Raw genomic sequence first — 17,815 nt, 5'->3', positions numbered from 1 at the left:
TTCAAAAGATGACAAGGTTTGCGGCCAGTATGGTAGCGCGTAAGGGTCAGGGGTGATAGAAGTCAACAGGGAGAAGTATGAAGATGCCCGTGATATGATGGTCGTCGTAAGGTGGGTAGCGGCAACAATGATCCCCGAATCGAGGAGAGAAGGTATAGTTGGCGAGTTATGATTTTCTGGAAGGCAATGCAAAACAAGTCTGATGGGCTTGTAACGCATCTAAGCCTTGATCCTCGACTAAGAGACGCGACTATGAGAGATTCGAAGCGAACGCCAGTCAGAAGGTACCGTCCCCGTGATAATAAGGCCAATGTTCTACAAGTCAGAATCTCTATACTACTCTTTGCCTGCGCTGTGGGCTAAGGGAGGCAAAATCCAGATACATCAAAGCAGTGACGGCCTGGTGTAAGAGACGCAACTGGCTGGCCAGCGATCCCACGGACCAACGCGCCGTCTGTGGTGGAACCATCCCTGCAACGGGGTGTGGGTGAGCTTCTGTGCACTTGGCCAGCGTCCGTGTCTGTCGTCCTGTCTTCTTTCTATCAAGGAGCCGATCAAACGTCGTCGGAAAGGGAAGGTCAAAGGTAACGGACGGTACTAAGAATAAGCCATTGCTGACGAGGGGAACGCTGAAAGTTGAGCTGGTACACTACATCGTTCATCCTGCCGCAAGTGACAAGTGGCAGATGGAGATCAGTGTTGGTTGATAACCCCGCAAGCTCGACTTATTAGCTTGGACATGAAGGGTCGGGGCGGCCAGACGCGCCATAGCCTCTCGAGGGTCTTCCTGGGCCAGGACTTCGGACACCGTCCGTTACGTGAGGCACGAGGCAAAGACATGGCTTGCCGCTTGTCAATAACTGCAAGTCTGCGGCGGCGCGGCGGCGGTGGCTTGCCTGTGCGCCTATGTGCGCCATAGAGGGCGTGAATGTCTTGGGTGAGCGGGACGGGTGGTTCCCCAGGGCCTAAAAGCAACTGTGATTTTGAGCGTCACAGTCTTGCAGGTGCCTGTGCCCTGTAGAGGTGGTCATCAATGGCGTTGAGAAATCTGAGAGATTCGAACGACGCTAGCTCATTTTCCCCCGCTACGTGGTGGCCTGATCCACATGCTTGGGATGTTGGGGCCGTGGAGCAAGGCGGTGCTAGGAGTTTGAGGAGATGGACTCGAGTCAATGTTGGAACTGTATCGTCCAGGGTCAGGGCCCTTATCCTTGGCCGGTCTGTTCCTGTCCCCGTCTGTTCCTAAAGGGAAAACATCGGCGGGGAATCGGGACGGCCAGGATCCCGGGCAGGGGTGCGTAAAGTAGATAGGTGGTTCTTGAGAAGTCAGAAGTCAGAACCCGTGGAGCTCGAAAGGCCTGCGGCTTCAGTATCTTGATGTGATGATTTTGATGACAACGTCTGTGCCGAAACTATCATCACAGTTTGAGTTGTGACTGTGGCGCGCACTAGTCTCACGGAAGCAAGTAACGGTGAATGTGAGCATATGCGAAAGAGGCATGCGAAAGATGGGATGAGACAATGCCCATGGGCTATTATCAGTGCTAGTTGCTTTGCCAGTCACTTCGTGTTCGTATGGCATCGGCCGCATTTGGTCAGGTCAAGTCGTGCTGCGCGCCTCTCGCCTCTCAAGAGTGACGTCTCGAAAAGCCTCGCATAGCAAAGGTTTTGGAGTGCGTATTAGGGCATTATTCAAGACCATGGTTGGTATCCGTAGTTCCGAATTGGAGCGCTGGTAATTAGCTTCTACAGTGGCAGGCAAGTTCCGGGCCGTGAGACATCATTCTCGACTTTCCTGTCTGATGAAAAGGATGGGCGACAGCAATCCAAGGCGGGAGGGGGAAGCTCAGCCGTTCTACCGGCGGCGTCGGCCGGGGAGAGGGCGGCAGACCAAACGGACCTCCACAGCGGGCTGGTTGAGTTCCGCCCACAACTTTGTGGGGCAACTACCGGGATATGCACCCTCGCTTGGAGAAAACTGGCGAGTCGTGACGAGGTAACCGAAGCTAGATTTGGGCAGCAAGCGTTCGAGTTCAAGCTTCTTTCCTAGCGGCATCGCCTCGATGCCGGTGCTGGATGGTGGGCTCGACGGATGGATGGTGCGTCGTCGTTGACGAAAAGTGATGGGCACGGTGACGTGACAGCCCGATGCCATTGGAGAAACACCAAGGGGGGGAGGCGAGAGATGAGCCCGAAAGCCACCAGGCGTTGGGGTAAAGACTGTGAAGGCTAAAGTTGGTTGTTCACAACTTCGTACGGCCACCATACACAGTTCCTGGTGCCACTACCATGGCATGTGCAGCTCATCGCTAGTAACAGAATCAGGGGTTATAGCTATTGCCAGGACCAGGCCTCGACTCCGAGTTCCAAGCTGTTGCACGGGAGGGTGTTGAGCCGTGGCACCGTCCCTGTTGGTGTATGGATGTCGCGTGTACAATGGAGATGGCGCGCTGTGTCTCGCGGGAAGGGGGCGGCACTCTCCCTGCGGAGGCGCTAGATAGGTATTGGGTAGCTCTATTTCATGTGGCTGACGGTGGGAGAGAGAGCGAGAGAGAGAGAGAGAAGAGTCGACGGCCAACAAAGAGCATACGCTCCAGAGTAAGGTTGGTTGGTGGCAGCTTTGAACTTGTGTGCTAGTTCATCAACGGCAGTTTCAAGAGCGTCTCCGGCAGGCTCCTTGCTGTGGCTGACTGCCAGCCTTGGACTCCCAAATCGTTATAATCCCGGGATAAGGCGGCAAGACAGAAGCATTGGTGCCCATCAGTGTTCATCTGAGGAGGGATAGAGTTGAGAGTCTGAGTCCAAATGTCCCGCATGTATAGAGGAAGTAAAGCGGGAGCCAAGCTCGTCTGACAGTCGCAGGCCCGTTGGCGCCCGGGCTGAGCTGGTTCACTGAGAGTATGTCAAGAATAGCAACAACCAGAAAGTCATTTGGTTATTGCTTGTTTTGATTAATCGGGCGAAATCATGCCAATCCCAAACCAGAGGCGACGAGTGGGAGGACGGAACGTCTTGATTGTACCCGATTTGGAACAGACGAGAAAAGTGTAGTGTCTCTTGTGAGTCTGGTGAGTAGGGGGACAGCTCTAGCTTCAAGGCCGTGAAGTAACAAACGCATGCCCTGCGATGATCTAGCCGGTGTGCTGGCGTGAAAGAGTTTTCTTCAGCCCCCCCCCCCCCCCCCCCCCCCCCCCCCTTTACTTTTTGCCTCTTGATCGTTGAGAACAGAGCCTCCAATGGCATGTTTCTACTCGGTACCGGTGCCCATCGTGCGTGCACTGGGGATAAGGCGGCAAAGAAACAAGTGGCATCCATGCTGGTAGATCCTTGTTAGTCGAGCAGAGTTTGTTCCCCTCTCGGCCCCAAGCGACAGTGGTGGTGTTGGTCTCGATGAAAAAGAAGATGGTGGTGGTGCTAGGAATAGCACGGCATGCTCCGTGCCGGGCGAGGTACGGATATCAACTCAAGTCTCGATGCTTCGAGGCTTGTTGCCTCCTTGGATCCGTTGGCCCATTGGACCATCAGTCCATTGTCATGATTCGACGTCCCTGAAGGCCTGGAGTGACTCGAGCGTTGGTACGATTACTCGAGGATTATTACTGTGTATCTGCAATAGCAGAGGGCTTAGGGAGGGACTCCCAGTATCGAGGCTGGATGCTATATGCTGGATGCCGGGATGGAGAGCAATTTTGCGTCGGCTACACTAGATTCGCCGTTGTATACGGTATCCGCAGTCCGCACAAACAGGTCGGCATTTGGTTGGTTGAGGAGCAGGGAGGCTTGCTGCAAGTGGGATGAAGATGGACAAGATCGTCCCCCCTGGGGCATGGTAGGAGACTAGGTAGGAGTCTGACACTCTGGATCTCTGTTCTGGGAGAATGGAGGATGGCCAGAACTGAATGCTGGGAGGGCCACCAAAGTGTGAAGAAGGGTGGTTGAATGGTTGACTTGTCGAGAGGGAAATGCCCGCCCGTCTCCTGTCTGCCACTCCTCCCCCACTCAGCATTCCCAATTGAGGTGTTCTCTTTACGGGGTACGTGCCTCTCAAAGCTCAGGGTCGCTGTCACCTTGAGCCTTCCGTGAGGTGAGTCCCTGGCTGGCACCTGCCCTGAGTCCCTGAATAAGGCCTTATGACTGAGGCAAGAAGTGAGACGATGGAAAAGTGGGGGAAGTGCGCGATGGATGGGGACTTGGGTAAGAATACGGAGTACGTTCCTCCCGAGATACCTAGGTACTTGGGTACCTGGATTGGAGTCGTCGGGTCGGGTGGACGGGTGGACGGGTGGACGGGTGGATGTACTTCCGTGTCTAATACTGTGAGGAAGGTACCTAGACCTCCCGCCTACCTGCGTCCTGTTGCACTTCCAGTATCAACCAAGCATTTTGATATCAAAATCTCTTTGCGCTTACTTCCTCCACTCGAAAATGGAAGGCATTAGACTTTGGCTATACCATCCTGCTGTGGGCAGTGACGATGAGATGGAACGCTGCAATAATGGCCTGAGGTACCATTGCAGAGAGGAAAAAAAAATGTACCTTGCATGCGTGTAAGCCGTAGTATCCAGGTACTACTTCTCTCGATGAGATTGACTGTGAGATCGGCGCCTGGAGCCAATAGCACTCGGCAGACGGCACTTGCCTAATCTCCTGAGCCTTATGCGCCAATGGATCAAGGTTCATTGTCAGTGTGCTCCGTACTCTCTGTTGTCTGTATCCGTATTGTAGGGGTTTGTTCAACTTTAGCCGTCTTTCCATGATCCCAGGGGCCAGGACACCGGTCACCGGTGCCGGAGTCGTGCAAGGCCAACCGCCAAGCAGGTGAAGTGGGAGGGTGTCGTGGACTCGTTGTGGGTGCTTTCCCGATTCCGGATTTGTGGCACTGGTGTGATTGATTGAGATGAGCCAGTCTCCGTACGAAGTACCGGAGTACTTCTAGGGCCACTTGGAGGGTACCCAGACACTTTAAGCTTAGGTAAGGCAGGCAGGAATGCTGCAAAAAACTGAAAGACTCCAACAGTTCACTCTTTCCTCGACTTGGAGACTGGAGTCTAAGTGTTCCTTCCCAGCTTCCCTCCATGATAGTGGGGCACCTAATATGGAGCATGTACGTAGTTACGTACTATGGAGCCTTGAGGTCTGGAGTCTGGATTACGTACGCCACTAGCCCCGAAACAGACTAGACACCTTCCTCTGACAGGGAGATCCTCCGATGTGCCTCCGTACACATCCACAGCTCCGTGCTAACTCGGTCTCCTTCCTCTCCATCTTCAGACTCGACTTCGACCTCTTAGTAGTCAGTACGGAGTATCAACCCACCATGCCAACCCCGGCCCTAGACGACGCAACAGCTGCAGCCGGAGCTTGATATGCCAATATGAAAGTTGATCTGGAACTCGAGTCTGGACGCTGGGCGCTGGAGCTACCGTCGAATCAGACTGGCTGACTGGATCCCAACTACTCGCTTTGTTCCATTCTTTCTTTCTGCCAGATCCCACATCCCTCAAAGTCCACCCTCTTCAAAGTTCAGCAACTTCTCTCTTCTGACGGATCCTTTCAACTACCCACGCGGGCACTTCTCCGCCCTCTCCAATCCTATCAACCGTCCCTGACTCCCTATTGTTCGGATACTTGCGAGTACTCTGTACTCCGTACATACGGCCACATTTCCGCATGTCCCACATGGTGTACGAACCAGACACGGCAAACCTATCCGTGGCAACTTACATTCAAATCGACATCAAGCCATGGTTCGTCGTCGGCTACAGGTATTTGCTCCAACTCAAGAATCAGGGAGAAGCCACGAATGAAGATGCTCCAGAGCAACATAAGTGCTGCGCATATGCCGGAAGCTCAGCCGAACCCTGAGTTTCAACGCGTTGAGTTGTTGGGCGTCGATCTGCCACCAACTTACAACGTACGAGTACCACTTGCTGCTTCCGAGTCCAATTCAAGGAGTCTCGAACCCGCACCGTGCCGGACGACATGGTCATGGCTTGATGTTGCGCCTCTGCCATTCTCTCTATCTGTCCCTCACCACTGACGCCTCTTCACTGTCTGCCCGCCCTAAATTGCTCAACACGATGCGTATGTCTGTCGTCCTTTCTTTCTAGGACCTGGCAGGCTCTCAACCTGCGGCTTGGGATCTGCGTCGGCGATTCAGAGACGTGCATCAGTTCCTTGACCACGGCTGGCAGCCATCTATCTTTTTCCCAGGTCTACACGAAGTATCTGGCACAGCCGGCAGATCCTATAGGTCGCAAATCACAAGAGACCACGGTAGCAAGCTCATGGATCATGCCTGGCCCCATGGCCCCCTCTCCGTCGCGCGCCCACGTTCGCATACCTTACGCAGTATGTACGAAGCAATACAGTACCGATACACCACACCCCAATACTTCGTACGCAAGCCGATGTGCGAGCGAGCCACCCGACTATTTCAACGGCCTCAACCGAACACAATTAGACTTTTCCCAATCGCCTGGCCTGCCGAAGCAACCAGCCCGCACGCCCGCTCTTAGCTCTTGGGATTCGAAGTGCCGGCTGCACATCAGCAGTCTTGCACGGCACGCCGGACTGCCATGGCTGGAAAGCCACCACTGCAACCCACACATCTGTCTCCAGATCGTCAGCGGACAGCTCTAGCATCGAACGCCGCTTTAAGTCCGACAAAAACTACAAAGCACATCACCCAACTACCTTCAAAGACGCTCACACAACGCAGTGAAGGTATCCGCACACCCACAGTTTCCACGCTACGGCAACTTGCTTCTGCACTCTCGCCCTGCTTCTGCCGATCCAGGATCCGTCGGCCCCACGCCGCCAACCATTACTTGGTTCCGGTATCCGTCTTCTCGGGGTCTTTAAGAACATAGGTATCAGTACGGATACTTACAAGTGCAATGACTAGGTAGACTGCCTCATCATGTAGGTTTCGCTGGCACGTCCTACCAAACAGTTGAGCAATACGTGTATCATTCCTTCCCGTTCGCCACGTTCGTCTGGTTTTGGCAACCAGAAGCCATGATCTCTTGAAAACTGGGCAAGCCAGGCAAGATTCAGCGAAGGGGGTTCCGCCAGCCGGGGATTTTGATGACGACCGCCTCCTGGGCTAGTGGCAGTGCTACCGAGCCCGCAGATTGACAAGCTCATGTCCACAGTCCACTCGACTCGAGGGATTCCGTCCCCGTAACTCCTGATCAGTCGGCAACATCCGGATGTTCCCAAGAGCCCTTAAAGTGGCTCCATCGAGAATCATATCCTCGCCCTGTCACGACCATCCAATTTCCCCGAATCATGTCCCACAAGCTCCGTTCCTGACGGAGAACACGCACGGATGTCGCTCGCCAGGGGAAACATCGCCGGGGGGGTCGTCAACGCTAGTGCCCTGGGTGACAGGGCCACAGGATGGCCAGGCCTGGCCTCGAACCGTTGACAGCGAACCCACGAACCGGCAGCGTCCCAATGTCATCTTGCGGCTTGCCTTGGCCCGCGGGTCTTGAAAAGATTCGCTGCTCACTGCTCCAATGCGAAGCCCTTCGACTTCGGTCAGTTGCCCGGGGGTATATCTGCAACGGCCAAGTTCCCGCTTGGATACCGTGGATACTGGGAAACTAGCTAGGCAGGTTCGGCTTCTCCAACATGCCATTGTCAAATTAAGCTGGCACTACGGACACCTACTACGTAGGTGCTAAGGTTACGGCCCAGTGTCCACCGTTGGAAGAGCATTTCAGCGAGTGGCCTGCCCAACAGCATCCTTTCGGCTTGAGCCCCGAGAGCGGCTGGTCTTTGCATGGCTCTAGCAGGCCGCCCCAGCAGAAAACATCGAAATCGCTGCCGATGGCCCGAAATTTCCTCCGACATGCTCGCCAGGACTCCCACGTCCCTCGTTTCTTTTCCGACTTTCTGCCAGACTGCCACGCCTCTGGCGTAGCACTGGGCCCCGTCACGGCAGAGTAGCCTCGCAACCATCATGCCACGGGTGACAGACTCCATATGGGTAGTGTACGGAGTACGGACACAGATACCTACACGGCACACTACCGGTACGGATAGACTTCGGCTGGGCTAGGAGCCCTCAGTTCCTGTCTGCTTTATGAACCCCCATCAACTATAAGTAGGTATACCTATACCAACGGTACATGTCTCAATGCATCGTGACACATGCATGGGCTCTTGCTCGGTCAGTCAGCCGAGGGCGAGCAAGCCGACAAGGCCAATAGCAAGACTTCAAGTCCCCCGGCGGTGGTCGATATCATCGTGGTTGCGCAAGATTTGATCTCGCCAACCGCGTCTTCCCGCCCTGGAACGCTCCGCATCCGCCATCATGTGTCGAGAACTGGTTAATTGCCCCGGGCCCAGTGAGGCCCTGTCCTTGTCAAAATATGCTCCTGCAGCACGCAGTGCGCTATTGCACAGGCTTATGAGCTAGATGAGCTAGGAGGGAGAGGAGACTAGCCCGCAGTGCGTGAGTGCGCCCCTAGCCTCTCCTGGGCAAAGTCGTGCCGCAAGAGACGATCCCTCCCCCTCCTGATGGCCTTCTTGAGAGGGCCACCACTCGCGTGGGCCGGGGATGCATCCATGAGCACGCCGCATCCCACTTCCCGAAGCCCATGCGCCCGGTCAGGTTGCGTGTACGTTTCCGCTATGTACCACGGCACACAACGGCCAACCACACGCTCATCACATCCACGACAAGCAAACACAAGACGCAAATGAGGTTTACGACCCCTTGGCTTGCTTGGCCCTCTACTGTGGCGCATTCGACATCACACAAGGACGACAGCACTCACAATGGCTTTCTGGTTCTATTGCGCCGCACGATGGCTAACGTCGGTCAATTATGATGGACAACCCAGGACAAGTGACTCCCATGTCAGGTAGAGCTGGCCATGTCGCCATTCTACCCCCGAAAGCTTCGACAGGGCTTGTTCGCCATGGGGTTGGGACGTCTTCCGCATGTTGCGGGTACTTTGTGCGAATGCCACATTGGCGTGGTCGGACCCGGTGACTACCCCACAGGTCCGCATCAACAATTGCATCTTGAAGGTTGTTCTCGCAAACATCGGTATCCCTTCTATTCATTTTGAACGAAGCTCTTCGACCATCCAACATGCCGACGCTAATATCTAGGTCGGAGTCGTCTTGGAGAAGGGGGAAAGAGTATGGATATCGCTCGACGGTTAAAGTCAATGTTTCGCTTCCTCCAGCTACGTAGAAGACGGGGCGTTCTAGTCATCCTTCTCAGCACCATCCACATCCTTCCTCCGCCGTAGGTCGGTCGCCGTACCACTGAATACTTACCAAGGGTCCCACGGGGGTGACTGACGATTGGTGCAAGTCGCGGAGAAGTCGCCGCTTCGTGGATTGGTGATTCGGTCAGTCACGGCCTCTACTTCGGAGGTTCGCAACTTGGCTAGCTTTCCCGAGCCACGGTAGAGGGCTGCGTGACGAAAGCGCAGATCAGTGGCAGATGGTAACACGGCAGGTGCTCGCGTACATGGTGCGGCTGTACTGTACAGAAGCAGATTGGATCCATTTCACGACTCGCTGCGTTCCGGCCGGGACGGTATGTTTGCAGCAATGTAACGCGATCCCCGAGTCGTACAGCGCCTCTTCAACAGATCGCCGCCATTGATTCCGTGTCAATCGCAGACAAGAGGATTTACCTGACCGGGGCCATGGGGACTGTGAGCACGCAGGGGGCCCATAGGACAAGCCCATGTCAGCAAGGTTACAGTATCATGGCAATCGCTTCAAGTTCAGAACAAGACCACGGGGCATCGGGACGACGATAGAGTTGCTGACGTTTGTCGTACGTCCGCGTTTGTGCATGCGACCGACACTTATCAATTTGACTTGGTCTGGTCACGATAGGACCCTCCTCGACTACGCTATCCCTTGTCCACCCCTTGATCGTCAATGGCTCTTGTTGCCGCGGATTAAGAGCATAAGCTATAGTCAGGACGTTTATCCTAAAGGAGCCGTGGAGCCGACGCATCTGATCACAACCGAATGCCGAATCTGCGGATAGGTGAGATCGGCTCCGCACTTTTTTGTCTGAATATTAATAGCCAAGCTTTGAGGTTTGGTATGTGACTGGTTTCCACCGTTGAGTCAAGCACCAGCAGCCGGTCATCACTCCGGTGTGGTGCTAAAACGATTTGCTAAATCAACTATTCTATCAGATTTCTAAACAAGCCCAGGAAAACCGTGTTTCCTCTCGGGAGAGTTGTCAAGAATTATCCACAACGGGCCGCAGACTGAATGTCGATGGCGCGATTGGCGTACCTGGCAAGCTGGCTCGAGCTTCCCAAGGCTTGTCGGCCCAGATGAAACATGACAGCCCGGAGTGGTAACTTGCCAGGTTCCATCCGCGAAGCGAATCTAGAGCGCAGTTTATCTGAATACCACTGGATGATAGCCGAGAAGCCTACGGATATACTAGCCCGCCAGCATGGCCTCGACGGAGTTCTGTCGAAAGTAGCACCTTCTCCGAGCTCTCCTCACCTCCATCTACACCCTCTTGAGAGGCATCGAAACGGACCATGTGCAGCGCAGGTTACACCACAAGCATCGTTGCAGCACCCCGAGTTGCAGACAAGCCCAGCCTCGGTCAATCACGGTGCTCAGGAGACGCCATCGACCGCCTTCTGGATTCGAGGTGCCATTCGGTATCTCCGCCGGGAGGGAACAGCTCCTGGGTAGCGTGATGGGCAGCAAGCAGAATGGTGTGCAACCCCGCAAAGAGCAAAGAGATTTGGTGGTTCCGGCTGGCAAGTACTCTGCCTGCCCACCTCAAGACCGTGAGACTTCTTGTCTTTTCAGCAAAGTTATCCACCCGTCCGGTCAGAATCACCTAGCCCTGGTTATTGTCCGAAGAGACTGTGTTATGGGCCATGGTTGAAGAGACCGGACGAGGACAAATTGGAAGTAGGCACGCCATGTGACACGAATGTAACCACCAATCCAAGGACGGGTGCTGGCAATATCGCATCGCATAGCTTAAAGTCAGGCAAGCTCAACGACAGAGGCTAGGAAGCAGTGTGACGATGGCGGCAACGACAGCAGACGCACCTTCTTACCCGTTTAATGTACCGTCAGCCGCGGCTTGCTACGGTATCAGTAATACTAGCTGTCAACGTCCGGGCCCAAGACACGCATGTATGTTACCATTTACCGATTAGCTTCCGCTGGCCAGGCAGATTGGCAGGCTATCCGTACCTCGCACTCTTTTCCCGAAGTACTACGTAATACAACGTTTGGAAACGGTGGACAGCCACTCGTGTGTTTATCTTGAATCTGTATTCGTACCCACTACACTTTTCAAGCAGCGGTGCCTCCAAACAACTGGGTCCGGCAAAGGATGCGGAGAGGATTGGGTCTGCGGCGGCAGTCATTGGCAATAGGCGGTCAACAAGCCGAATGAAACAGCACTGTCAAAGAAGCCCTTGCCAGCTTGCATGAAATTGGGTCTGGCTGGTTGGGCGGATCCCACATTCCTGCCGGCGGGGAGGGGGTAGGAACACCTACGGGTACATGGGTAGCAAGCAGCTCGACAAACCGGAGCATCATCTTCACCCGCAGGTTTGATACATCATCCAGGCACGGCGAGCATAGAGTATAACGGGATTGCTTCTCGCACGCTCGGGCGCGTCAACAGGAAGCTTGTGTCCCTCGTGGCCCAAGGTTGTCGATCTCGGAATAAAAGCGTTCACGGGCGCATCCCAAGTCTTTGGATAAGGTAGGAAGATGGAAAGTCTGACAGGAAAGGTGGTTGCCGTCTTCAAACGGACAGAATTAGAACAGAGAGGGCGGGCAGCGGGCATCCAAGAGCGCAACGGGACGACTGGTGACTGGTCGCGCGCAAAAGCATCGGGCGCGGGCGCGCGGAAACGGCCATGACAAGCTTAAAAAGACACAACGGATGAAGGGACGAAGGTCAACGGGACCCCATTCCAATCGCTATTCCATCATCTCACATGGACGTTGGAGCTATTCCTGTCGATAAGCTTTTGAGCACGACTGGCGGAGGCTTCCCTTCTCGCTTGGAGATCGGTGGCTGCGACGACTCACGTCACAGATGCCATGGGACATCCCGTGTCAGCATGGATGGGGCTGATAATCAAGCATATCGAGGGCCAAGAGACCCTTTTGGGAGGGAGGGGCCTCACGGGCTCAGACCAGGAACATTCCTTGGCTTGACAGTTCGGAGCAACAGCCTGAGGGGGCGTGTTCGGTCGTCATCCAACATCTCAGCTCCTGGACGGATATCCGTACGTGTACTGTGGCGACGTACGGATAGCCCTGGGAACTCTGAGAATGGTATCATTCAACTCTCTCGGGTCCCAGTGATGCGAAGCAACACTAATGTCCACCTAGTACGGATATCCCTTCGTAGTCAGCCATCCCGTCGGCTGCTTCCTCGCCCGGTCCATTGGCGGCCACAAGACGGATCTGACCACCGAATCCCGGTCGTTTCTGCGGGGGTTTTTTTTCTCTGTTCTTTCGTCCCTGGGCGCACCGCCCGCCGCCCCCGCAGTCAAACACTGGGATCTCTCTTCTGATCGGCCGTCGAAATATGTCCAGTTGACGTTGAACTTTCAGCTCTGGGATGATCCCTACCCAGAAATCCTGGGAGCGGCGTGCGGCGCCACCACTTGCCAGCCCTTCAGCCCCCCAAAGTGGGAAATAATCGGGGAATCGGCAGGTTTCTGGATGTCTCTGCGCTCTGCGACAAGAAAAAGCAATGGCAGAGGTCTAGACTTTGGATTGCGGTCAGCGGCCGGCGGCAGGCCCTTTCCGTCACAACGGGGGGGAGGGAGAGCATCCTTCAGAGATCGGACAGACAGTGAGGGGTCTTGCTGGAACCAATGAAGGTTGGCGAGTGCAACACAGATTGGGTTTCGAGACCATCTAGACGAGTTCGAGGGGCGCGCCAGCCCGCACACTGCTGGCCGTTGGCGGACCGCTGAAGAAGAACAGCCAAACCAGAAGATGATACGGTACGCAATCGAGCAGTGTCGTATGTGGCGGCCGCCTGGACCTGTCAGTCTCTTGAAAGTCTGTGAGGCTGCCGTTGGTGAGGTCTGAACGTACACATGGCATGGTGACTGGACCTTGGGTGACTGGTAAGCTGGCGATCACCTCGCGTACCCAACCATCCAGACTATTCAAACGGAAATGATTCCATTCGCGGACATTTTGCTCATGTCAGTCAGTCGAGGATGCACGTCTCATTGCCACTGCAACTGCGACTGCGAATACGACTGCGACCGCACCCTCCAGCTTCAATCCTGCTTTCTTGCGACAGTGAGGTGCGCCGGGTCGCGTCTTTCCGACGTCAAAGCTGGAGAAAAGAAGGGTAGGATTTGTGATTGTGCCTGTCACCAACAAAAGTGTTGCTAGCCCAATTCCCGATTCACTGCGACATCATCGTCGTGACACGCAGAACGGGAGAGGAGCTGGAATCTCTCTTTGCGGAGCTTGTTTCGTCAATGGTCATATTTCGTCCAATGTCTTCCTCCCCATGTCCCCGATGTTACTACTCTTAGCCCGCTTCAAACATGGATATTTCAAACCATCTTGTCGTTCGACGGCTTCGCTGGTCGTGCGTTTAATGCCGCAGGGTGCGTCGCGGGCCCGGAAAATTGGGCCACTGACGACAGAGGAGGGCCTGGGAGGAGAGCGGTTAAGCTGCTGGAGACTTTCTTGACTGGCATGTTGGACAAGGAAGAGTGTGGGAGAGGGAGAGAAAGATTCTGGCGAAGGCTCGCCTCCGAATCCGTGGCACGGGAAGTTTCTTGATCAGGGGACACCCTTTCCATAGGGCCTCGTTCTCGCGATCTCTTGTCTTGTGGTCAATGCTGGCCGTTTTGGAATCTTTGTTTCTCCGAAAGCCGTGGGAGGCTCCTGGCTGCTCTCTTTTAGTCTCTTCAGTACGGAGGACTATCAGTGATTGTTCATTTGTGTCTCAAATCCCTTTGTCATCTTGATGGATATCCCGAGGCTAGCAGCGTTAGCCAGAACCACTTATACTCGGTCGGAAGCCGGACACAGGCAAGCGGCGAACCAAGACTGAGCCGAACCTTCGCCGTCTTCCGCTGCAGAGGGAAACACGGCGCTCGCCGACAACGAGGGGAAACTGATAACGTAAACCGCGAATATGGAGACAAAGTCGGGTCGTTGTGACCAGAACGAGAGGCAAAACCGTAAAAAATCGGACACAGAGAAATTCAATAGAATGACACAGCACGGATAAGAAGGCAAACTCTCGGTGGCAGATACCAAGCCGTGCGTTCGTCTACAAGAACTTCTAGAAATTCTCCAACAAAATCTATTTTTGTCGTGAACGACAAAAGGGCAACGCAGAAACCGTCGAGGAAGACTTTTTCTTGGGCAAACTTTTTCAGGTGAAACATCCCTTTTTAAAATACACCTCCCATCTTTTGCAAGCCTTTGACTGGCGCATCGCATCGCCTCCAAACTTCATCCCATTGTTCGTCGTCCTGCAACTCTCCCAAAGCCGACAACGACCTCTCTGCGTCTGAAGCATCGCCAACCATACATACACACAGACTCTGCGACTTCAGACATCTGCCTCCCTCTCTTCACACACCCCACACACACTCTCTCTCACGACACAAACACATCCGCCCACAATGTGCAAGGACGGCCTCCACGACTTCCTAGTCGATCTCCCCAAGTGCGAGCACCACATCCACATCGAAGGCTCCCTGGGGCCCGAGCTGCTGTTCCACCTCGCCGCACAGAACAACATCACCCTGCCTGTCGACAAGGATCCGGCCTTCTCCAGCGTCGAGGCCCTGTACGAGCGGTACCGCAACTTCTCCTCGCTCGACGACTTTTTGCACTACTACTTCATCGGATTCTCCGTGCTCCTGACCGTCACCGACTTCGAGGAGCTGGGCTATGCCTATCTCAAAAAGGCGCACGCCCAAAATGTGCGGCACGCAGAGGTCTTCTTTGATCCGCAGGCGCACACGTGCCGCGGCGTCGCGTACGAGACTGTCGTCGAGGGTCTGCGGCGCGCAAAGGAGCGTGCGCAGCGGGATTTCGAGGGTATGACGGTAGAGTACATTGTCTGTTTTTTGCGGCATTGTACCGTCGAGGACGGGCTTCGCATGTTTGTGGAGGCCAGGGACGCGGGGCACTTTGCCGATGGGACGATTGCGGGCGTGGGCATGTCGAGCAGCGAGGCGCCGTACCCGCCCAAGATGTGGACTTCTATCTATGACGCCGTGAGGGAGGCTGGTGTTCGGGCTACGGCGCACGCGGGCGAGGAGGCGCCTGCTGAGTGTGTTGTGCAGGCGCTGGACGATTGCGGCGTCACGCGGATTGATCACGGACGGCGGTCGGCGGAGAGCCCGGAGTTGTTGGCGAGGCTGGCGAGGGAGAAGACGCTGTTGAGTCTGTGTCCGATTTCGAATGTGGTGTTGCGGGGTGTTAAAGAGATGAAGGAGATGCCGATTCGGGAGTTTTTGGATAAGGGGGTGCGGTTCAGCATCAACAGCGACGATCCTGCGTACTTTGGGGGGTATATCCTCGAGAACTACTGTGCTGTGCAGGAGGCGTTTGGGTTGAGTATCGAGGAGTGGAAGGGGATTGCGGTTGGGAGTGTCGAAGGGAGCTGGTGTTCTGAGGAGAGGAAGGAGGTTTTGAAGGGGGAGATTGAGGTTGTTATGAAGAAGTATGCTGGCAAGGCTTGAGATGTTGGCGTGTTGCTGAGCATACGGAGAGGGCCTTGAGTGGTTGGCGTTTGGGCGGATATCTGATTTTGGGATGGACGGATAAGGGTTTGAGGCAAGATGTGATGTTGCCCTCTGCCTCGGGAGGATTTCAACGAGTGTTGTTGCATTGGTCCCCCTTCAACTGGGACTATCGGTTGAGAAGAATGAAAAAGGGGTTCGAGACGGAGATACCAGAATGACATGGGATTAGACAGTAATTCGCGGTTAGGGGCCCGTAGCAAGATAATAGGTACAGAATTGCACCTTTCAAGTTTCAGGTGTGTGCATTGTTATTTCCATTGAGATTTCGTTGACGGTGTGGTTATAAGCTGAACTTGAACGTCGCGAAGTGCCGGAAAAGGGGCAAATCGCCATTGTGGCCCGGACGCTCTCAACGTCGATGAGGCGCCCGGATGCGAGGCAGCAGCCAACCATCAATAACATCAATATGTTTCCCGCCTTTGCAGTTGCTTGATAAGTTTCTGATTCCCCAATACCGGATATATTGATATCGATTCGATACGTTTCAGAAGTAAAAGGCATGCTGATGGAAGGCTGGGCTTATGATGCTTGGAATGGAAACTGTTGTGCACTCGATGAATAACCTGGCGTCAGGAAGGCTGGTCTCACGCCGTCGGTGTAACATATTTGGCTGAACTGTAAGACTATGATAGAGAGACGAGCCTTGATACAACTAGGTTCGGGTACCATCCATCTAGTCTCCCCCACGTCCCCATTCTCACGTCTTCGAAGGCCGTGATAGGAACCTTGGGAATGTTCAAGCAAGGGCGCTCTGCTACGTTCTGCGCACGAGTCAAAGGTATAGCCTCCCTTCAACCTGCTAGAAAAAGGCCTGAGATTAACACGCCCAGTTACTGAGCAGCTATGTCATTGACGATGGAGTGCCTACTTCGAACTCTGGTCATGGCTCGAAATGCCATGTATCCCCTCCATGGCGAAACCAACACATAACTAAGCCTCCGCGAGACAAAGGGGAGAGGCTGGTCTTTTCAGCTGTGATGCGAACGATACAACATTCTCACCGTCTTGTTCCCACATGCCAGGTCTCGAGAGGTAGATAGATGCCTTTACTCTTTGGCTCGGCCGTGTTCATCAACTTGGAGGCCAAACAAATCAATCCTCTGCGCCGTGCTCCGTCTCCAGCATCATATAACAACTGCCTGTAGAATATCAGCTTCCTCAATATTTCCACACTCAATGAGCTTCGCCTACAGCCGTGTACCAAGCACATATCCATCGTCTATTCGGGGACACACCAGCAAGACCCCCATTCCCAACTCTACATTAGTGAAAAGCAGACCTACATAGCCTCAAGGCTCCCCAATCCGCCCTATTCAAGGACTCGGCTGCATCTCGAACTGTCATCCTTGGAACCGTATCGTAAAGACGGGGATGCTCATCTCGAACATCCTCAACGCCGTCGATCTTCCCCGCCCAGCTCAAGCTCGAGTTAAAACAGCTGCTCTTTCTTACAAGGAAGGCAGACGATTGATTGAGCATCTTAATTAGTGCCCCCCAAAAATGACCGAAATTGCAAAAGAGTTCACCCCCACCGGTACCCGGTGGCGAGAGGGGGCTACATCTCTGGGTGCACTTGCCGGGACTCGAACACGGGACCTCGAGCCTTCACCGATTAGGCTTGTGGACTCGAACCACTCCACCGCCCAGCCAGTTTTGACCTGACCCCCGGGGGACGCCTGCTGGCTGGTGACGGGAATAGGATTGGAGGGGTATATGAGGGCTTTGGTTGTGGTGTGTTCTGTTTGTATTCAGATGGAAGGTGGAAGGTGGAAGGTACGAAATAAGGGGGTCCGGTCGTGCCTGCCTGCCTGCCTGCCTGCCTGCCTGCCTGCCTGCCTGCCTGCCTGCCTCGAGTTGTACCCTCACATGGGGCCTGGGATAGAATGATGTGTCTTGAGGCCATGAATCACACCTTACCTTAGGTTTTCTGGTAGATAGGCTAGTAGCTGATTCATATGAGGCGAGCTCGACGTCTTACTCCCACGACAGCGGCTCTGCCACGGCAGTTTCTTGTGGGTAGTATCCTG

The 17,815-nt window shown here is 54.5% G+C and overlaps 2 protein-coding genes across 2 annotated transcripts; one reads left to right on the top strand and one right to left on the bottom strand.

Moving 5' to 3' along the window:
* Positions 1 to 7,208: 7,208 nt before the first annotated feature.
* BDP55DRAFT_675205 (uncharacterized protein) lies at positions 7,209 to 7,486 on the bottom strand. Its single transcript, XM_060575724.1, has one exon. It carries the CDS (start codon positions 7,466 to 7,468, stop codon positions 7,292 to 7,294), a length of 177 nt encoding a protein of 58 aa, XP_060425707.1. The 5' UTR covers positions 7,469 to 7,486; the 3' UTR covers positions 7,209 to 7,291.
* Positions 7,487 to 14,657: 7,171 nt separating this feature from the next.
* BDP55DRAFT_732005 (adenosine deaminase) lies at positions 14,658 to 15,725 on the top strand (the record flags this gene model as incomplete). The annotated part of the gene is made up of 1 exon (XM_060579889.1): positions 14,658 to 15,725. The coding sequence occupies one exon, from the start codon at positions 14,658 to 14,660 to the stop codon at positions 15,723 to 15,725; it is 1,068 nt and encodes a 355-aa protein (XP_060425706.1).
* Positions 15,726 to 17,815: the final 2,090 nt, after the last annotated feature.

Source organism: Colletotrichum godetiae, assembly GCF_030913485.1.
Source record: "Colletotrichum godetiae strain CBS 193.32 chromosome Unknown BDP55scaffold_44, whole genome shotgun sequence".
Classification (NCBI taxonomy): Eukaryota; Fungi; Ascomycota; class Sordariomycetes; order Glomerellales; family Glomerellaceae; genus Colletotrichum; species Colletotrichum godetiae.
The sequence above is the reverse complement of the archived record's forward strand: the minus strand, read 5'-3'. Positions and strand labels throughout refer to the sequence as shown.